Genomic DNA, 21,636 nt, shown 5'->3' with positions numbered 1-21,636 from the left:
TAGTATGGTTAACAAACCACAGTTATAGATATGTGATGACGTTATCTTATATAAATGCATGAATCTATCATGAAAATATGTTGAATTGAAAAAAAAATTAATTAAGAACTCCGTAATGCCTCGTACCTATTCCAAGCAATGAATACAGGTAAGGTATTACATTTATTGGTATCGAGCTACGGTTTAGCGGTTCTAAGATCGATGTAGCAAATACGGGATTAGCTATACATGCCATTTAAATTATTATTGATAGTGTGATATCTCCGACCATTTAAAATGTGTTTTTCTTATAGTAATGTCATCCGACCGAGCTCAATCTGAGGAAGCTGGGAGTCATGCTCCGGCTTCAGTACAAAGAGAAGAAACTAGCAGTAGAAGGCCCGAGACAGAGGGTCGAGGGGAGGAGGCAAAAACAGCATTCTTTCAAATGATGAATGAATGGTTTAATCAATACTTAAGAACTAACCCAGTAGAAAAGAAGTTCAAGCTCCCCTCCCGCTCCTTCACGGTTCCCGAGATCCCATAAATACAGTCTTGAATCATCGAAAAGGAAAGCTCCAGTAGATAAAATTCGAAAATATGGGGCTGAATAATTTCGAGCAGTAGTTGATGATGATTCCGAACGGGCTGAATTTTGGTTAGAAAATACTACTCGGGTTCTGGAAGAATTATCTTGTACACCAGAAGAATGTCTGAAATGTGCCGTCTCACTGCTAAAAGATACCATTGGTGGAATACTAAAGCTTCAGTTGTTCCGAAAGAAGAAATTACATGGGAATTCTTTCAGACCGAGTTCAGAAAAAAATATATCAGCCAGAGGTTCATTGACCAGAAAAGAAAAGAATTTCTTGAGCTAAAATAGGGCAATAGATCAGTATCTGAATATGAAAGAGAATTTGTTCGATTGAGTAAATATGCTCGAGAATGGATACGATCGGTTGAAATGTGCAAACGATTCGAAGAAGGGTTGAATGAAGACATTAAGTTACTGATCGGAATTCTTGAAATTCGAGAGTTTGCTACATTGGCAGAGAGAGCTTATAAAGCAGAAGAATTGAGCAAAGAAAAGAAACAGACTGAGAGGAAAGCTCGAATTTTTAGTAAAAGACCGATGGGAAAATCCCAGTTTTCTGCTTCAAAGAAATTGAAGAAATATCAGGATCGTTCTACTTCAGCCATTAGGTATTCGGGCAAAGAACGAGGTTCTCAACGCACTAATCCAAGGCCTTCTACTCCATCAGTGACCAGTGTTGGCAGTGTTGGCACTCCTAAACCGAGATGCCAGTATTGCAATAAAGCTCATTTTGGTGAATGCCGATTTAAGAGTGGGGCTTGTTACCGATATGGTTCTTTTGACCATTTCCTCAGAGATTGTCCAGAAAGGGTTAAAAAAGAAGTTGAACATATATCGAAGCCGAGTAATCTAGTTTCGAGGGGCAGAGCACCTCGACCATCCGATAATGTCAGTGGTAGTCGAGGAGCTACAAAAGATACTATAGGTAGGCCTGAGGTACGAGCATCTGCTAGGACATATGCCATTCGTGCCAGAGAAGATGCTTCAGCACCCGATGTTATTACTGGTACATTTTCTTTACTTGATACTGATATTACTGCATTGATTGATCCTGGTTCTACGCATTCATATATATGTGTTAAACTTGCAATTGTTAAAAATTTATCTGTTGAACCTACTGAATTTGTGGTTAAAGTCTCGAACCCCCTGGGCCAGTCTGTTTTAGTGGATAAAATTTGTAAAAATTGTCCACTGATGGTAAGAGGTTATTGTTTCCCGGTTGATTTGATGTTACTGCCATTTGATGAATTTGACGTGATATTGGGTATGGATTGGTTAACCCAGCATGATGCGGTAGTAAATTGTAAACAAAAATATATTGTGTTAAAATGTCAGAATGGTGAGTTGCTCCGGGTTAAATCTGATCAGACAGAGGGGTTATCTGATATGATTTCAGTAATGGCAGCACAGAGGTATGTCAAAAAGGGGTATGATGCTTACTTGGCTTATGTACTCGACACCAAGGTATCTGAGTCAAAGATACTGAGCGATTCAGTGGTATGTGAATTTTCGATGTGTTTCCAGAAGATTACCAGGATTGCCACCAGAAAGAGAAGTGGAATTTTCTATAAATTTGATTCCGGGAACTACTCCGATCTCCATAGCTTCGTACCGGATGGCTCCTATAGAATTAAAAGAGTTAAAGACACAATTGCAAGAGCTTGTTGATGTGGGGTTTTGTTCGACCGAGTCATTCACCTTGGGGTGCTCCATTACTTTGTGAAAAAGAAAGATGGGTCTTTGAGATTGTGTATCGACTACCGGCGACTTAATAAAGTAACCATAAAGAATAAGTACCGTTACCGGATCGATGATTTATTTGATCGGTGAAAGTCGCTACTATGTTTTCAAAGATTGATCTTCGATCGAGTTATTATCGCCACGGGTAAAGGAGTCGATGTGCCAAAACAGCCTTTAGAACCGTGTGCGGGCATTATGAGTTTCTAGTTATGCCGCTTAGGCTAACTAATGCACCCGCAGATTCATGGATTTGATAAACCGGATATTTAGACCGTACTTAGATAGATTTGTAGTAGTATTCATTGATGATATTTTGGTTTATTCTCGGGATGAAGAAGAACATGCGAACATTTGAGAATTGTGTTGCAAATTCTACGAGAAGAAGCGGTTGTATGCTAAATTCAATAAATGTGAATTTTGGCTCGAGAAGTGAGTTTTCTTGGACACATTATATCGCCAAGGCATCGTGGTAGATCCAAGTAAAATCTCACTATTGTCAATTGGAGTCCACCAAGAATGTATCCAAGTTAGAAGTTTCTTGGGTTTAGCTGGTTATTATTAGAGATTTGTACAGGGATTCTCTATGATAGCTTCTCCAATGACTCGATTATTGCAGAAAGATGTAAAGTTCGAGTGGACTGATGAATGTCAACAAAGTTTCAACCGATTGAAAGACCTATTAACGAAAGCACCTGTATTAGTGTAGCCTGAACCGGGTAAGGAATTTGTTATTTACAGTGATGCCTCATTAAATGGTTTAGGTTGTGTTTTGATGCAAGAAGGTAAAGTAATAGCCTATGCTTCAAGACAACTTAAACCACATGAAAGAAATTACCCAGTACATGATCTTGAATTAGTGCTATTGTATTTATACCAAGATATGGCGGCATTACTTGTACGGTGAGAAATGTCATATTTATACTCGATCATAAAAGCTTGAAATATTTGATGACACGAAAGATTTGAATTTGAGACAAGCAGTGGCTTGAATCGATAAAGGACTATGATTTGATTATTGATTACCATCCGGTAAGGCTAATGTTGTAGCTGATGCTTTGAGCCGAAATCTCTGCTTGCTTTACGAGCTATGAATACCTGTTATCATTGGTGATGATGGTTCAATCCTAGCTGAATTGAGAGCTAAACCGACATTTTTACAGCAAATATGTGAAGCTCAGAAGAATGATGAGAAGTTACAGGTTAAACGGGCACAGTGTGAGTCAGGTAATGATTCTGAATTTCAGATTGGTTCTGATGATTATTTATTATTCAGAGGTAGGGTATGTGTACCTCAGAATTCAGAGCTCATACAGAAGATTTTACGTGAGGCCCACAGTAGTACTATGTTTGTACATCCGGGGAGTAATAAAATGTATAATTATCTGAAAAAGATGTACTGGTGGTCGGGAATGAAACGTGATATCTCTGAGTTTGTATCAAGGTGTTTAATATGTCAACAAGTTAAAGCTGAACATCAGGTACCTTCGGGGTTACTTCAGCCAATTACTATACCGGAATGGAAATAGGAAAGAATCACTATGGATTTTGTATCGGGGCTACCTTTGTCTCCGAGGAAAAAAGATGCTATTTGGGTGATTGTAGACCGATTGACAAAGTCAGCTCACTTTATTCCGGTACGTATGGATTATTCTTTAGATAAACTAGCTGAACTGTACATATCTGAGATTGTCAGGTTACATGGAGTGCCTGTCTCCATTATATCAGATAGAGATCCCCGATTTACGTCTCGTTTCTGGGACAAATTGAAAGAAGCCTTGGGTACTCAGTTGTATTTCAGCACTGCATTTCATCCTCAGACAGATGGTCAATCTGAGCGTGTAATTCAAGTATTGGAAGATATGCTCCGATGTTGTATACTAGAGTTTGAAGGTAATTGGGAGAGGTATCTACCTTTGATTGAATTTGCTTACAATAACAGTTATCAGTCTAGTATTAAAATGGCTCCGTATGAAGCTTTGTATGGTAGAAAATGTAGAACACCGTTATATTGGACAGAGCTCAGTGAAAGGAAGATACATGGGGTTGATTTGATCCGGGAAACAGAAGAAAAAGTAAAGGTTATTCGAGATAGTCTAAAAGCAGCTTCCGATCGTCAAAAATCATATGCCGACCTTAAGCGAAAAGAGATTAAATTTCAAGTCGGTGACAAGGTATTTCTGAAAGTGTCTCCTTGGAAGAAAGTTCTTCGATTCGATCGAAAGGGTAAATTGAGTCCAAGATTTATCGGCCCTATGAAATCATAGAAAGAATTGGACCGGCCGCTTATCGATTGGCATTACCACCGAACTTGATAGAATCCATAATGTTTTCATGTATCCATGTTACGACGATATCGATCAGATCCTTCACATGTTATTTCTCCGTAAGTAGAGATTCAACCGGATATGACTTATAGTGAAGAACTGGTCAAGATATTGGCACGGGAGACAAAAGAGCTTAGAAATAAAAAGATAAATTTGGTGAAAGTATTGTGGCAAAAGCACGGGATTGAGGAAGCAACATGGGAACCGGAGGAGGCAATGAGGAAACAATACCCAAACCTCTTTACTGGTAAGATTTTCGAGGACGAAAATCCTTAAAAAGGGGGGAGAGTTGTAATGGCGTAAATTCAATGTTATCGGAACAGTGGTTTCGTAACCACAAATCTGATTTAAAGAGAAATTTATTTCAATATTTTTGCTTGAAAATTTATATGATAGGAAAATCGTATGAAAATATTGATAGGAAAAATTTATCAATTTAGTGATTAGTTAGAAAAAGAAATTATTGAAGAAATTGGGTAAAATAAGGTATCGGGACCTCTATCTCGTAAAACCGAGTCAAAAATAATTTTATAAATATTTATGAAATGTTATTAATGTGGTATTAAAATTTCGTTAGGAAATTTTAATGTTTGGGTAGTCAATTAAATGAAAAGGACTGAATTGTAATAGGTGTAAAAGTTGCTAGAGTGATTAAATAACTTATTAATCTAATGAGAAAGGATATAAAAGGCAATTAGACCCAAAATTTATTTGGGCTGGACGGCAAGGGTATGAAATCAGCAGAAAAATTGATAAATTAAGGGTAAAATTGGAATATTGCAAAATTAACTAAATAAAACTAGGACTAAATAGGAAATATGTAGATTTCTCTTCATTTCTCTTCAATTCCAGCAGCTAAAAACGCCATAGGAGGGTTCTATAAGCTGGTATTTCATAATTTTTACACCAAGTGAGTTAATCCTTACCTTTTTCTTGTAATTTTTGTGTTTCTAAGACTTTTACAACTAGATCCTACTATTAAATTCATTAGTTTTTGATTTCATGGATGAAATTTAAAGTCACCATGGTTGAGTGCTGTAAGTTTATGATGAAATAGAATGAAATTAAAGCTTTAATTTGTTTATGAGATGATTTTATTAGGCATTTTCAATGGAAATTGATTTTTGGGACCTAATTGTGAAAATGTTTGGAATTAAAGTCTATTGCTGAAATTCTGATTCCTAAAGGTTGTAAACTAGTTTAAGGTGATAGAATAAAATGTTAATTGAGAAAAATCAGCTCAATTGAGAGGCTAATTGAGTAGGGACGAAATTATCATTTATTAAAAGCTTAGGGGAAAAATGGTAATAAACAGCTTGCACTAAAACAGTTTGGACAGCAGCAGTAGACTAACTTTGAAAAATCACCAAAAATTGTAGGAATCGAATTAGAAGATGAACAAAATATGGAATTAAAGCTTATTGAGTCTAGTTTCTCATAGAAGAAATATTGTAAGCAATGGATTTGTAAATTTTGAGATATAACGAATTTTGTGAGACAAGGTCAGAATGAATTCGGGTTCCCCTGTTCTGACTTTGAAAAATTATAAAAAATTGAATAAAAATAATTATGGACTTAAATTTATATGTATAGAATTCTGAATGAGTCTAGTTTTTATAGAAACAAACGAGAACATCATTTGAATTCTTTATAAAGAGATAATTTATTTTTAGTGAAGAAGGGTCAGAACTGTTAGACAACAGAACAGGGGTGAATTTGAAGAATAAACTGTACTGATTGGCTAAACCAAAAATTCTTAAAATTTTATGGTAAAAATATATATGAGTCTAGTTTCAGGGAAAATTAACGGATATTAATTTGGAGTTCCGTAGCTCAAGTTATAAATAATTTAGTAACTATGACTCAAGTAGACAGCTTTGAATGAACTATAAATAATAGTTGAATTGTAGAGAATGTTGCATATGAACATGAAATGTATTAAATTGATAATTAAATTTATTTATTTAGATCCAGAAGATTCAAATACGAAGCTAGATCAAGGAAAGGAAAAAGTTCGGGATTAATAGATTTTTACTGTTTACAAACAAGTATCAAGGCAAGTTCGTGTAACTTGAATTATATTCTTAAATTGCTTGAGATTGTATGTTATTGATGTGAATATGATTTGAATGTTCATTGTATGAGAATTAATAAAACATTGATATATTTGATAAAATGGGAAGAAATCCCGGTTGAATGAAAGGAAAATTCGATGGATCTCTGAAAAGGAATTGACGGTAAAAAGGATCAAGCTCGGACGGGTGATCCTATCCTGATATAGCCCTCCCGAAGAATATGTGTAAAATGGATTTAGCCCGGACGGGTAATCTGAATTAGGGTCTGAATTTAGCCTGGACTGGTAATTCAGATCCAAGCTCATTAGAGTAATTGTCGTTGCAGGGGATTTAGCCTGGACTGGTAATCCCGACAATACTCGATGAGTTTATATTGCAGGGGATTTAGCCTGGACTGGTAATCCCGCTGCAAGGTTGAGGTTCGCGGGAGTGTGCTCTCTGAAATGGAAATGTGCGCACATGAATATGAATTGATAGACTCGGAATTGTACACTAAAAGTGTACATTTGAAAATCCATCGAAAATTCCAAGAAATTCAACGGGATAAATGTAACGGCCTAATTTTCAGTGGTGTCGGAAATGGTGATTTGAGATCACTAAATTCGACAAATAAGATTGAACAAGATAGTAATTTAATATTTATGAGTCAAGTAAGAATTTAAAAGAATTTGTGAAATGGTGAAATTAGTGAATTAAAAGAATTTATTAGGTCAAACGGGTCAAAAATGAGGTATCGAGACCTCAAAGTTGAAAATTGAGCTATAAATATTTTTATAAATATTTATGGAGTGTCATTGAGTTAGTATTAAACTACCCTACACATGATCTTGAGTTAACTGCCATAGTATTTGCTTTAAAAATTTGGAGACACTACCTATATGGAGAGAAATGTTATGTATATACAGACCATAAAAGTTTGAAATATTTAATGTCTCAGAAAGAGCTGAATTTGAGACAGAGGCGATGGTTAGAGCTGTTGAAAGATTACAATCTTATCATTGATTATCATCCGGGTAAGGCAAATGTAGTGGCAGATGCACTTAGTCGGAAATCATCATTATTTGCTCTTCGGGCGTTAAATGCTCATTTGTCTGTTAATGAAAATGGTTCTATATTAGTTGAATTAAAGACAAAACCAGTATTCTTTCAACGAATTCGGGAATTGCAAGATGAAGATCCGAAGTTGGTGTTGAAACGACAAATGGTTCGGGATAATTTGAACTTAGATTACTCTATTGATAATAGTGGTATGTTATACCATCGTAATAGAATTTGTGTCCCGAATAATCTAGAATTGAAGAAGGATATCTTATCAGAGGCTCATAGTAGTATGTACTCGATTCATCCGGGTAGTACGAAGATGTATTGTGATTTGAAAAAAATGTATTGGTGGCCTGGTATGAAACGGGAAATTTGTGAATTTGTGGCAAAATGTTTAATCATCAACAGTAAAAATTTGAACATCAAGTGCCTACTGGTTTGTTACAACCCGTAATGATTCCGAATGGAAGTGGGAACATGTGACGATGGATTTTGTATCCGGATTGCCGGTGACTCAAGAAAAAGATTCGATTTGGGTGATAGTAGATGATTAACTAAATCAGCGCATTTTATTCCTCGTAATGATTTTTCACTTGATAAGTTAAGCGGAATTATATGTGTCGAAATTGTGAGATTACATGGGGTGCCGACATCAATTATTTCGATCGAGATCCGAGGTTTACTTGAGATTTTGGAATAAACTACGGAAGCTTTAGGTACTAAGTTAAAATTTAGTATGACTTTTCACCCTCGCATGATGGACAATCGAGCGAGTGATTGATTTTGGAAGATATGTTAAGGTGTTGTATACTCGAGTTCATGGCGGTGGGAAAGGTACTAACCTTTAGCTGAATTTGCTTATAATAACAGTTATCAAGCTAGTATCAAAATGGCACCGCTTGAAGCTCAGTATGGAAGGAAGTGCGAGAACCCGTTGTATTGGTCGAATTAAGTGAATCGAAATTAGTCGGAGTGAATTTAATTCGGAAACTAAAGAGAAAGTTCAGATTATTCGGAAAGTTTGAAAGTCGCCCGATCGTCAAAAGTCGATCTGATTTGAAAAGAAGAGATATAGAGTTCAATGTGGGTGATCGTGTGTTCTTGAAAGTTTCTCCGTGGAAGAAAGTTTTACGGTTTGGTAGAAAAGGAAAGCTTAGTCCACGATTTATCGGACCATCTGAAATCATTGAGAGGATCGGTCCGGTAGCTTATAGATTGGCCTTGCCTCGAACTTGAGAAGATCCATAATGTATTTCATGTATCTATGTTGAGAAGATATAGATCGGACCCTTCACATGTGATTCCTCATACTGAGATAGAGCTACAATCAGATATGACTTATTCGGAGGAACCAGTGAAAGTATTAGCTCGGGAAGTTAAAGAACTACGGAATAAACGAGTACCGTTAGTAAAAGTGTTATGGCATCGACATGGATTGGAGGAGGCAACCTGGGAAACAGAGGAGTCAATGAGATCACAAAGGTTAATGAGCGCAAAATTTGTTAAATTGTGAGTAAATAGCTTAAGTATTTAAAAAGATGGATTTAAAGAGCAATTAGACCCAAAGGTTAATGGCTGGACGGTTTGGGTATGAAATAAGCAAGAAAACAATGTGAACAAGGGGCAAAATTGGAAATAGTATAAAAGTTAATAGTTAAATAATGATGTAATTGAAAAATCTAGACATTTCTTCATATTTTCTCAGCTAAAACGCCATAGAAGGTCTGGAGAAAGCTGGTTTTTCATATTTTACATCATGTGAGTTTAATTCTTACTTTTCTTGATAATTTTTATGTTTTTATGACTTTTACAATTAGGTCCACTTGTAGAACTCATTAGTTTTTGATTTTATGGGTGAAATTGGAAGTTACCCTGGATGGATAAGGGAATTTTATGATGAATTATTATGAAATTTAAGTTCTAATTTTATATTAAGGTGGTTTTATTAAGTGATTTTGATAGGAAATGATATTTAGGACCTAATTGTGAAAAAGTTGTGAATTGAAGGTTTCTGTTGAAATTAAGAATATAAAAGGTTTTGAAATAGTTTATAATGATAAAATAAAGTGTTAATTCAGAAAAATTAGTTCAATTGATGGGTGAATTGAGAAGGGACTAAATTGTGAAAATTGTAAATTTTGGGGTAAAAGTGTAATTTCGAAATTTGAACAGCATAAATTGTGAAGTGAAATAGAATTGAAATGGATGCTAATGAAGGAATGATTTTATAATTATAGATCAAGAAAACGAACTGAATCGTGGAAAGGAGAAAATTCAAGAATAGTCCCTGAATTTCTACGACTTTTACAAATTAGTCCAGGTAAGTTCATATGACAAAGTTCAATGTTTTGTTATGAAAATCTTATGATTGTTAAAGTATTTTATTGTTGATGAATACTATCAATTTGCATTAACTAATAAATAATGTGTAACTAAAAGTACAAATTAGTAGGAACAATGGATTTGAGTGCTTCTATTCTGTGACCCTGATGAATTGACGAAAAATATGTGATAAGTGCGCCCGTTTAAGACCATAGCTGGGCTATGGCATCGGTGCAATGTGATAATGTGACTCAGATAAGACCATAGTGGGCTATGGCATCGGTATAATGTGATAATGTGATTCAGTATAAGACCATGTCGGGATATGGCTTCGGTATGATATGTGAACCGTGTAAGACCATGGCAAGGCTATGGCTTCGTGTGTGATGCGTATCAATGTGAAAGTCCATAGTTTACTATGGCAATGTGATAATGAAGCACTCAATTCCTTATTGTTCCCTAATTTGACAATGAAGTAAATGAGAAATGGGCCTAAGGGAGTTAAATTGTGAGTTGCCATATGGAAATTATTCCAATGAGTTATTAATGAAATTGTGATTTGGAGGATGAAATAGTTAAACTAATAGATATATGATTGTGTACGATATTTGATATGATTTGTGTTTATATGCCTATGAGCTTACTAAGCTTCAATAAGCTTACTTGTGTGTGTTTAATATTTTTATGTAGATTGACTTGAAGTGAAGTGGGTAGATCGGATCAACACAACAGGGCACACTATTCAGATCAATTCCGGTAGTTTTTGTTTTATGTTTAAAGATTTATATGGCATGTATAGAGTTTGAATGAATTGAAGTAAAGATGTTATAAACTAGTTAACAATATTTGTACTAAAACAGTTTTCGGTAAGTAGCAGTAGTTTGATTTTGAAAAATCACTAAAAATAGTAGAAATGGAATTAAATAATGAATAAATTATGGAATCGAATCTTGATGAGTTTATTTTCATATGGAAGAAGCAAAACAAGTATATGAGCTATATTTTATGAGATGTTTAAATTTTTGTGAAACAGGGCCAGAGCGATTTCTGGATCCCCTGTTCTGACTTTGGAAATTAACCATAAATTTTACAAAGATAATTAGAAGTCATACTTTATATTTACAGATTCCTTATTGAGTCTAGTTTTATTAAAGACAAACGGCATAGTCATTGAAGCTCTGTACAGAGAGATATCTGATTCGTAATACACAAAGGTCAGAGTAGTCAAACCCTGAAACAGGGGAGATTTTAAATAATAAACTGTACTAATTGGCTTGACCAAAAATTCTAGAAAAAAATTGGTAAGTAGATATATGAGTATAAATTCAGCGAAAATTTACGGATTTGGATTTCGAGTTTTATAACTCGAGATATGAATTATTTAGCAACTATGACACAGTTGGACAGCTTGTCTGAAAAGTATTATATAAATTATCTAAATTTGGTTAAGTGCTCAAATAAGTTTAGTAGTGCCTTGTGCTCGACTCCGGCAACGGTCTCGGGTAAGGGGCGTTACAATAAATATGGAAAAATAACAAGGAAATGGAAATCATGGTATTGACGAGCTCATCAATCATAGTATATATTATTGGTACATGAAAATTATTGTACTAACTTGAATGTTGAGTTTGTGCATATTAGGGTAATAATGCATTGAATGGATATATGGATGTTTATTGTATTGTATTGAAAATATTAGGTAAGTATAATTCTTGTTACATGAGCTTACTAAGCACAAAGTGCTTACCCCGTTTTCTTTTTCCCTGTTTTGTAGTGTTAAGAGCTCGGAGGTCGGATTTGGTCGGAGACACATCACATTGTCAACCTCAGGATTTCGGTATATAAAGAAACTTTATTTTGGAAATCAATGGCATGTATAAGCTAACAAAGTAAATGTTAACGTGAAATGAATGTAAAGTTAGCCATTAGTATGGTTAACAAACCTGGTTATAGATATGTGATGACGTTATCTTATATAAATGCATGAATCTATCATGAAAATATGTTGAATTGAAAAAAAAAATTAATTCGTAAACTCCGGTAATGCCTCGTACCCTATTCCGGCAATGAATACGGGTAGGGGTATTACATAGAGTGAGGTGGCTGGTAGGGTCGACCCTCTAAAATAGAAAAAGTTTCATTTAAGCATTTTATAATTTATAAAATTTTAAATTAATAATAGTAAAATTGTACTTTAATCTCTTAAAATAATAAAAATTTAATTTAATCCTTTAAATATGATGAAAATATAGGTTATTAAAATAGTAAAATTATATTTTACTATCGTAAAAATATACAATTTAATTCTAACCCACTTAAAAATAATTTTCTAACTTTGCTCATGATAATGATATGATGATGATGATGATGATGATGAATGGTTTTTATAGATGGATATAAGGGTTTCATGTTTTCACCTTATTGTAGTAAATTTTTTAGTATTTTGATCTGTTCGCGGTTTTAACACGATCAAGAGAGAGATTTTAGGGGAAGAATTTTGAAGAAGAAAAAAGCACACGAAAATAGAAGGTGTAAATTAATCAAATAAACAAAGAAAAAGCAAAAAAGGGAAGTTATTTAAGTAATAAATGGTAGGAGTAGTTGCACCATACAATGATGAAGAGATTGCTATCATCCTCTCTTCTCTCTCATACATCATGCTAGTCATTAAAATTTTAAATTAATGTAATTTAACACAATTTTTTAATGAATAAAAAAAATCAAATGCTAGCATGAAGTATTCAGTGATTATCGTGTAAATTAACACATTAATATCGTTAAAAATTAATGTTTTAATTAATATTTTATTAAATAAATAATTTAATTTTTAAAAAAGATAAATAATCAAATTTTGTTAAAAATAAGGACCAAAATAATAAAAGATATAAAAATTAGGGTTAAATTGAAAATTTTAAAATTTTGTTTGCAATTGATGAAAATTGACGTACTTTTTATTAATTACATGTGATAGGAAAGAAAAAGGGCAAAAAAGCTAATCAAACTATTATTAGAAAGGAATAACGATAACATGCGTTTTAAGTTAGGCCAAGAGCCATGTGCTGCCACTTCTCTTTTTCTATTTCAGAAATCAACTGCACCAATTTCTCTAATTTATATCTCACCAAAAACAGAATTATTTGGTTTTTTTTCATCAAAAATTGTTGCTCCACAATATATTTATACTTATTTAAGAATTAAATTATTTTTTATTTAGATTAGATTGAATTTATTGGTTTAAATTATTACACATTCAATTAAAATAGTTAGTATTAAAAACAATATAAATTTATTTTTAAATACAAATTAAATTAAATATTTAAAATTAACTTGAATAACAAAATGAAAAACAAATCGAGTTTCGGTTTGAATTATTACACATTCAATTTACTTTTCTCGATTCTTTCTTTATAAATGAAAATCAATTCGGTAAAAATCAATTATAAAAATAATAAAAATGGAAAATAAAATTAATATATTTGGATAAGATAATAAAAAAATAAAATTTTAAGAAAACAAAAATAATGGGTTGGATCGGATCCATAGAAAGCAGCCTTGACTAACTCATGGAAATACAAAATTAATTTAATTAATTACTTATTTAAGCAAGTCTTGTTCAATTATTATATTTGAAGTTAATTATTATATGTTTATGATAATATTGATAATGAAGCTCAATGACACAGCCATGGATTGGATCCATCAATTGCATCAACATTTGAAGGGCCTATTCAATCCGGTCTATATAATATAAATATATTTTGCAATCAAATAAAAAATCAATTTTAAGTTTTTCTCTTTAGGAAATTATTATATCATAGGTTATAAGATTTGGACCTTTAGTTTTTTATTTATTCTAAATATACATCAAATAAAAAATAAAAAAGATTATTTTCATACTATTCTTTGAATATTATTTTAAAAATTTGAATCTAAATGGATTTATAAGTGAATAATCTTTCTTGATTGAGTTTTAATTCGGTTAGCATTAACATTTACTATAAATGAAGGAGGTCATGGATTTGAGTGCGTTTAAACGCATTATTCTCCTATTTAGGAGTCAAGAAGAGATTATAGATAGTTTTTAAACTTTGTATTAAAAAGAGCAGATATGATAAACCACTATTTAAATAGGAGGATAATGTGTTTCAGTATACTTTAACTCACATTCTCCTATATTGATAATAATATTGATACCAATCGATCGGTTTAATAACTATTCAGTTAATCTAAATATTAATTGTGGCATGGAAAGTACAGGTATTTGAAGATGTGGTCAAATTTCATTGCAGATTACGTGCACAGCATCTTAAGAACCATAGATGACTATGGCAAAGTATGAATGTGTAGGGATTTTGAAATTCCACAAACTTTGACCCACACATTAACTTATAATATATGTGGTTTCGGAAAATAAAATTTATTACGAACAGAAAAAAATGTTAAAATTTTAATGTCAACTAAAACTTGAAAATAACTCAAGTTTTATTTATAGATAAATTATATTTAAAGTTACAAAATATGATTAAATTATTCAGAAATTTTTATTTAAGTCGTTGAATTATTAAAATTATTGTTTTATGGCCTTATTTATTCGTATTATCTGTACTAATCGAAAATTTTCATTTTCCTTCTCTTTTATAGTTCAATTCTTCTTCATGAAATAACTTTGAACGTTACGAATCTACAAATTAAAATCTAAACAACTTTCTTCTCTAATCTCCAACACTGATCGTTAGATCGGCTTGGATCTAAGATATGTTCTTCTACTTATCAATGGGTACTAATTTACCATATTGATTGTTAAATCATTACTTGAAGCTTCCTAGTTGAGCTTTGAAAAAAAAAACCTTAATGACCTAGTGGATTAAATAAAATTTTTTAAATAATTCAGTGAGTTAAATAAAATTTTTTAAATAATTTAATAATCAATTTATAACTTTTTAAAATTTAATAATCAAAACATAAAATTACTAATAATTTAATCACCTTACGTGAATTTTACGATTTTCTAATACACCGGCGGCTCGGTGGATCGTCATACTTTTATATGATCAATTACCATGGCTTAAACTTTATATAAAGGAACGTGCTTTCGTTTGCATTATTTCTTATTCCCTTTCTTATTATTATTATTTTTTTGTTGTTGTTGTGATTTTAGGCCAAAATTTATGAGCTTGGAAGATAAGTTTCCAAAAATGGAAACTTTTATGAACAAGGATTGGCCATCTTTTTGTTATGGAATGGCAACAACAGGTTCAACATTTTTCAACAATCCAATCATATGGGGTTCTTCATCATCAGAGGAAACACCAGGATCCAATTTGTTAAAAAATGTCCCTGGATTCATAAACCAGGACATTAACCATGGTTTTAATCCAATAAACCAAGCTCAACCTTCTCCTTCAATGGCGACCACCATGTCACAATTCCCAGATTTAACTTCCCTGTTTGGTCCATCAAAACCAGTCATTGATCCCATCAACGAAAACCCACCATTGCAGACGCCTCAACAATGGCTTAGAATCAACCAGAGCTTCACAAATGATCAATCCAAAGGTTTTAGTGATTATTGGCTTAGCACTACCAAGACTCACCCCATGAAATACAGTGGACGAAGGTTTCAAAACCAGCACCAAAAGGGTTATTCATCGCCTGGGAAACTGTTTAGAGGGGTAAGGCAAAGGCATTGGGGTAAATGGGTGGCTGAAATAAGGTTGCCCAGGAATCGAACTCGGGTTTGGTTAGGTACTTTCGACACAGCAGAAGCAGCCGCCATGGCATACGACACAGCAGCTTACATATTGCGTGGTGAATGTGCACAGTTGAATTTTCCGGACCTTAAGGATCAAGTTATGGCCAATTCTTTGAATGGGAACACCGCTGCAATTCTTGGAGCTAAGTTGCAGGCTCTATCGCAAGGCAGTACGGTTAACAAGAAGTCCGATCTCGACACAACGACAACTATGCCGGCCGAGGATGGAGTTTCGGGTTTAAACCGAAATACGACGAAAAATATGGAGGCTTTATCATCGGATGTTGATGGCGTACAGCTGAGTAGGTTGCCTTCCATGGACATGGATATCATATGGGATGCTCTTTTGGTCTCTGATTCATGAAATTTTCCTTTCATTTGAATGAAAAAAGAAAAAGAAAAATTGATAATTTTTCATATATGATCAGGTATGTTTTTTTCTAACTTTCTGTATAAGAAGAAAACTGTTTTAAGAAATGCAAATGTTAAGGTTTGAATTCGAACATGTTCATCGTAAATTGTTTTTATTCATTTCTTGTTTTAATATATTAAAATTTTAATGAGCTTCATTAATTCATGCTATTGTGTATTTTGTTGTGTTACATAAATATTTATATATATTAACAAATTCAACTATTTAAATTTTAAAATATTGGTTTATTTGTATTATATTCATATTATTTTTTAGTATTATATTGTATTTTTTTCATGTGTCTAATATTGCAAGGTTCATGAGCCCAGTTTAAATGATAAAAACGCTATAAAAAGGTTGAATGCTTTTAAGGGCCCATTGTGTTTCCACTTTTAAGAATTTGATTAACAAATAAACCAAAAGTAAAATTAAGGTATCTTTTTTATATATATTTTGGCCTCCCCCCTTATAATACAAACAATTTCCTAATGATGCCAAACCTAATCTTTATATCTATACGAATAAAACATGAAACACAATAATTCATTTATATATATACACATGAACTTCAATCCATTATAAAAAATAATAGGGATACATGAACAGAGACATAATACAATTTGTTGATATAACCCCTCTCATAACATGGTAGTCAGCAAGTTTAGGATTTGCAAAAACAAAAATAGCACCATAACAATTATGTATATATACACATTTTTATCAGCGTTATAAATCAACCAACTAATAAAAAAGACTTAGTTTTGAACATTATGAACCTACGTTGTTTCGACTTTATTTTTCTTGAAAGTACCTATGTCTGATATATGAATACATAGATATAACCTTCAAAGATCTTCTAAATACATGAAGAAACATAGAAAATGTGACCATACCCGTATTTCACACACCCGAGCCAAGTAACATAGCTAAGGAGGAGCTATAAACCAAATTTTAATATAAGTTGAACAAGGAAAAGGAAAAGAACTTGAGTAGTTTTCAACTACAAAACCAACAGATTCAGTCAAAATATGGTGACAATGTATTATTTATAGTAATAATAACAATGTATTCGATACAATAATTGACAACTTCTTTCATTGTTTCTAATACATTTTCTAATACATTCCCCCTTGAAGATATTACTACATATAATAACCTTAGCGAATGCCATTCGAATGCACTCAAAATCCGTAATCTATAAGTCCAAGTGGTAGTTACAGAGTGTGTGATCAACAGAAGCTCATTTCTTTGAGGAACCTAAAGAGCTACCAAGTAGTCAAAAATGGATTCTACAAGAATAAAATGAAACTAACATGTATATATATGTGTATGTATGAGTGTATATATCTCTTTTCAAGTAATATTTCCGTATCATGTAAAAGTTTCAGCAGATAACTTACTTGTGAAGTCGTCGGAAGTTGCAATTGAAGCCTTTGAAAGATATCAGCTGATACCAAATGAAGCCAATGAATCAAATTATGTAGCTCATCTTGTTTATCGAATTTCAAAAGTACCATCATCTCTCTTAAATGCTTCTCATTGCTCCTAAAGGAGCACCTTGTCGAAATCTTTTCTTGGACTTGACCTGAAATTATACAAGCTCCAGCAAGCAATTAAGTTGTTACCGGGCTAGCTCCAAAAAAAGGGAATTAATGCATAGATTCATGGTTCTCTTTCTAGTTTCTACCAAGGTAAAAATATAGTTCAAAGTATTAGTTCCGTTTGGGATTTTTTGTAACTACTGTATACGAAAGTAGAAACTGTAATATTCTAGAAGAACTAATCACGCAAAACAAAGTGCAATATAGATTTGATGATGCAAAGAGTAATACAGCACCTTAGAGGATGGAGGTGGCAAAGAGGCCTGTTGCAAAGCCTTCCCGGGTTCTGATAACTGTCGTATCTCTCGAAGTTGATTTGCAAGATTTTCCATTATTTGCATTTGAACTTGTTCTCTTTCCTTGCGCTCTGCAGGTACGTTAAGCTTTTCTCTTCCTTGCTGTACAATCCTTAGCCTTTCTCTAAGTAAACCGACTTCATTATCGATTTTAAACTTTTCATAATCTAAAGCAGACGTGGAATTTCTACGAGAAATGGAAGGTGAAGATTTGACTCGTGAAGGACCAATTGGCGGTAACCCACCAGGTCTTTCTAAACTGTTTCTTTTCCTCGCAGGCTCAATTTCTAACCCACCAGTAGTTGGATTATCACATGTTTTAGGCAAGTTTGTGGTAACAGTTATTGATCTGTTGTCCTTTTTGTTTCCTCTCTCTTGATTAATGACATGAACATCGAGAATATGACGAACAATACTGGAATCTGAACCATGTAAGTCTTCTGCACGCTTCACCATTCTTTCATTATTAAATGAGGAAACTATATTAGCCTCAGTTGCTTTTGCTGTCGAATGTTGGTGTGAAGTGATTTCACCAGATTTCACGTGCCAATCAGATTTCCAAGGAGTAGTCGACTCATGGTCACTTCTTGATGGATATGCTTGTTTCTTTTCAATGCTAGAACTCAAACCAGCACCTTCATTGAGTCTGGGAATTGGACACTCTTTCCCGAAATCAAAAGATTGATTTGGCGACTCAAAAGATGTGATCTCAAACTTCTCTCCAACAGACTGAGGTGACATTAGCACTGGCTCCTCATTCAAAGACTTTTGTTCCTGCATGGATGCCACGTCAAACATATCGATATCCAATTGATCTTTATCGAAAAACATGTGCTTGTAAGCTTCGACTTCCTTCTCCAAGAAAAGCTTTTCCCTTTCTCTCCTTAATAAAATTTCTTTGAGAATGTTCATTTCTTCAGCATCAAACGCGGTTTTTTCCTCTATCATCCTCTGGTACTGCTTAGCTTCCATCTCAATGGCTGCCTTCTCCTCTTGCAGTCGTAATATCATTGCCATAGCCTCATCCGCAGCAGTAGAAGCAGCAATTCTCTCCTTCTCAAGCTCAAGGTACAAAGCAGTACGGCCAGCATGCTCTTCATCTAGAGCTTGTTCTAAGACTCTAATTGAATTTTTGTCACCGCCACACTTGGACTCAACTACTGCTAATTCCTTCTTAGCCACAGCAAAAGGATCATCATCCGTTTCAAAACCCTGAGAACCTTGTTTAAGCAATCCAATTCCTTTTGAGCTTCCCTTTCCATCTAAATATACATAACGATGCACATTAGATGTGGTATTAGCACATGAAAAGGGAACGCAATTTAAAAAGCAAAGGCACACTTGCTGCCTATGTTACTCAGACTCGGATGTGAGGATTGTTGGAGGGTCATATCCGCATATAAAAGTCCAAATAAGCATTGGATATTGGGATTTCAAGAAAAATGAATAGTCAGAGCAACATAGCCAGTTGCAAGTGCAAACACAAATGGATTTGCCACTTAGACATACACAAAACTCGATAGTATAAAATCATCATTACTCCATCATATTACATTCAAAGCGTTCTAAGAATCTAATAATTCTCAATTATCTGAAGCAAATCCTAAACATGGGGTTAGCCTTACAGGCATTGCTAGTCAAACAGGTGTTACCAAATAGATATCAAAGCATTATTAAATGAGTGAATTAATCATAATCAACATATTTCAATCATCCAAACAATCCTTATTATGAAATTCCAACATATCCAAAAATGAACATTACCTTCAGAATTAGCAGAAGTGGTGCTAGCTGTAGTCCCAAGTTTAGCACCAACACTAGCAGAAGAGCTCAAACCAACCAAAGGATCGTACAATGATGGAAAGGTCTTTCCACCACCATCACTAGCAGCTCTGTTGCGCCTCCTAAAACCAAGTCTAGGCCTCCCAGGCCTTTTAGGAATTGACCCAAAGCTTTCTTTTTTAGCTCCAACAATCTCCTTCTTCTCATGCCATGAACTACATGAAGCTTCCCCTGCCATTTCAACGTTCCCGTTTTGCCATTTCTCAGAATTCGATTGGCTGTCATTGCGTTCATCGCCATAATCTTCTCCATCGTAACAGCTGTTCCAGATTGAATCAAAAGGGAGCTTTTTCATTGCAGAAGATTGAACAGAAGAGATTTTAAGTGATGGGTCATTAACTAATATGGCTTGGACACAAATGTTCTTGTTTGGGTACCCAAACAATCCATTACAAGGACAAGGCAAGGACAGTCCAAATAAACCCAGAAGTTTTGAAGCCAAATAAGCAATAGATGATCCACAAAGCAATATATAAGCAATGAAAAGATCAAGGAAAGCACCCGCTAGGCCAATGAATGTCCATGAATTTATAAGCTCGCATGCCATCGATAAAAAGATAGGACGGAATTTTTTCAAATTGAAAAAAGAAAAGCTTTTTCAATGCGGGTAAACTCACCCCCGAGTTGGTTTTATTGACTGACTCAATGATGATGGCGATCGAGAAAACGCCACAGGGGGTTGATCATTGAGTCGGGGAAGGATCGAAGAAGAAATTGGAAAGAGAAAGATATAGCTTTTCTTGTTTATTTTGTCAAGTTCCTATTTTTGAGTCTATTTGATTGATGTTTAAATGTTTTCCCGATTTTGAGAATTCGTTATTTAAAGGTTCGGTTACGATTCCGACGTGGACTCCACGTCGTCGTTTTATTTGGTAAGCCGGGTCGATTTCGACTCTATTTATGTATCAATGGCACTCGCATTTGTTTTAAGTTGGATTTTATTTAAAATATGTCCCATTCTCTAATTTTTATCTGTTTTTTTTTTATTTTTTTTTTTGCTTAATAAATATTTTTATGAACTCTCATATAAATTTTAACTTTGCTTTTGCATATGTTTTTAGAGTTGAGTTTATTGTCATTATCTATCATTTAGTGTATGTTTATTTCTTTTGTTGATTCTTCTTATTGCTTCAGACTTTCGAGATTGTTTCCTTTATTATGATAAGTGTTTGTAATCACTCAAATATATGATGCTTGAAGTGTGAAAAAGTTAATTTGTCAACGTTCTACAATGTTCTTTTTCTTGCTAAGACCAAAGTTTTTGTCCTATTGACAAAATTTGTCTTTCACGACAAATATTTGTTGTTTTTTTTATTTACCCATATTGCATGGCTTCATTCATGGAGTAATTGAATTAATTTTCCCTTTCAAGAAAAAAAAATGATTTTTAACTATCATAATTAACTTAAATCCTTTTAGATTCAATAAATTATTTCAAATATATACATTTTTTAAATACAAGTAATTTAATTATTTTTAGATATAATATTATATATTTAATTTTAAGGGTTATAAATTACATTGTATTCCTTAAAAAACTAAATTATATAAAAAATATAATACATTATAAAATGAAAATATTCAAACTTGAATTTTATAAAATAAAAATAATATATCGCATATGGGGCTTATATGCTTTAGGTTAGTGATTCCATAA

General features: G+C 33.4%; 2 protein-coding genes and 2 long non-coding RNA genes across 5 annotated transcripts; 3 read left to right on the top strand and 1 right to left on the bottom strand.

Annotated features, from left to right (window-relative positions):
• Positions 1–1,534: 1,534 nt before the first annotated feature.
• Positions 1,535–12,079, top strand: LOC128280866 (uncharacterized). Its single transcript, XR_008271059.1, has 2 exons — positions 1,535–1,580; positions 11,851–12,079. It is a non-coding gene; the product is annotated as an uncharacterized LOC128280866 (long non-coding RNA).
• LOC128280865 (uncharacterized) lies at positions 9,433–10,933 on the top strand. Its single transcript, XR_008271058.1, has 3 exons — positions 9,433–9,512; positions 9,992–10,074; positions 10,767–10,933. It is a non-coding gene; the product is annotated as an uncharacterized LOC128280865 (long non-coding RNA).
• Positions 12,080–15,121: 3,042 nt separating the features above from the next.
• Positions 15,122–17,781, top strand: LOC108456081 (ethylene-responsive transcription factor ERF062-like). The gene has a single exon (XM_017754673.2). It carries the CDS (start codon positions 15,245–15,247, stop codon positions 16,190–16,192), a length of 948 nt encoding a protein of 315 aa, XP_017610162.1. The 5' UTR covers positions 15,122–15,244; the 3' UTR covers positions 16,193–17,781.
• Positions 17,257–20,892, bottom strand: LOC108456598 (myosin-binding protein 7). Of its 2 annotated transcripts, none has more exons than XM_017755148.2 (4): positions 19,902–20,892; positions 18,078–19,399; positions 17,641–17,825; positions 17,257–17,505 (listed from the first exon to the last, which is right to left on the bottom strand). In XM_017755148.2, the coding sequence occupies exons 1-3, from the start codon at positions 20,524–20,526 to the stop codon at positions 17,766–17,768; spliced, it is 2,007 nt and encodes a 668-aa protein (XP_017610637.1). In that variant the 5' UTR covers positions 20,527–20,892; the 3' UTR covers positions 17,257–17,505; positions 17,641–17,765. The 2 variants fall into 2 exon arrangements, with proteins under 2 accessions (XP_017610637.1, XP_017610636.1); XM_017755147.2 differs by having other exon boundaries at positions 17,257–17,497.
• Positions 20,893–21,636: the final 744 nt, after the last annotated feature.

The sequence above is a fragment of the Gossypium arboreum genome, chromosome 9 (genome assembly GCF_025698485.1).
Source record: "Gossypium arboreum isolate Shixiya-1 chromosome 9, ASM2569848v2, whole genome shotgun sequence".
Lineage (NCBI taxonomy): Eukaryota > Viridiplantae > Streptophyta > Magnoliopsida > Malvales > Malvaceae > Gossypium > Gossypium arboreum.
This window is presented reverse-complemented; position numbering and strand designations above follow the sequence as displayed.

What these genes read in the sequence shown, in the direction of transcription:
- LOC108456598 (XM_017755148.2), bottom strand. Translation starts at nt 20,526, where the DNA reads ATGGCATGCGAGCTTATAAATTCATGGACATTCATTGGCCTAGCGGGT. An exon ending in CACTTCTGCTAATTCTGAAG is followed by an intron (nt 19,400 to 19,901) that starts GTAATGTTCATT and finishes ATGTATATTTAG; the next exon opens with ATGGAAAGGGAAGCTCAAAA. An exon ending in TGCCACCTCCATCCTCTAAG is followed by an intron (nt 17,826 to 18,077) that starts GTGCTGTATTAC and finishes GTATAATTTCAG; the next exon opens with GTCAAGTCCAAGAAAAGATT.
- LOC108456081 (XM_017754673.2), top strand. Translation starts at nt 15,245, where the DNA reads ATGAGCTTGGAAGATAAGTTTCCAAAAATGGAAACTTTTATGAACAAG.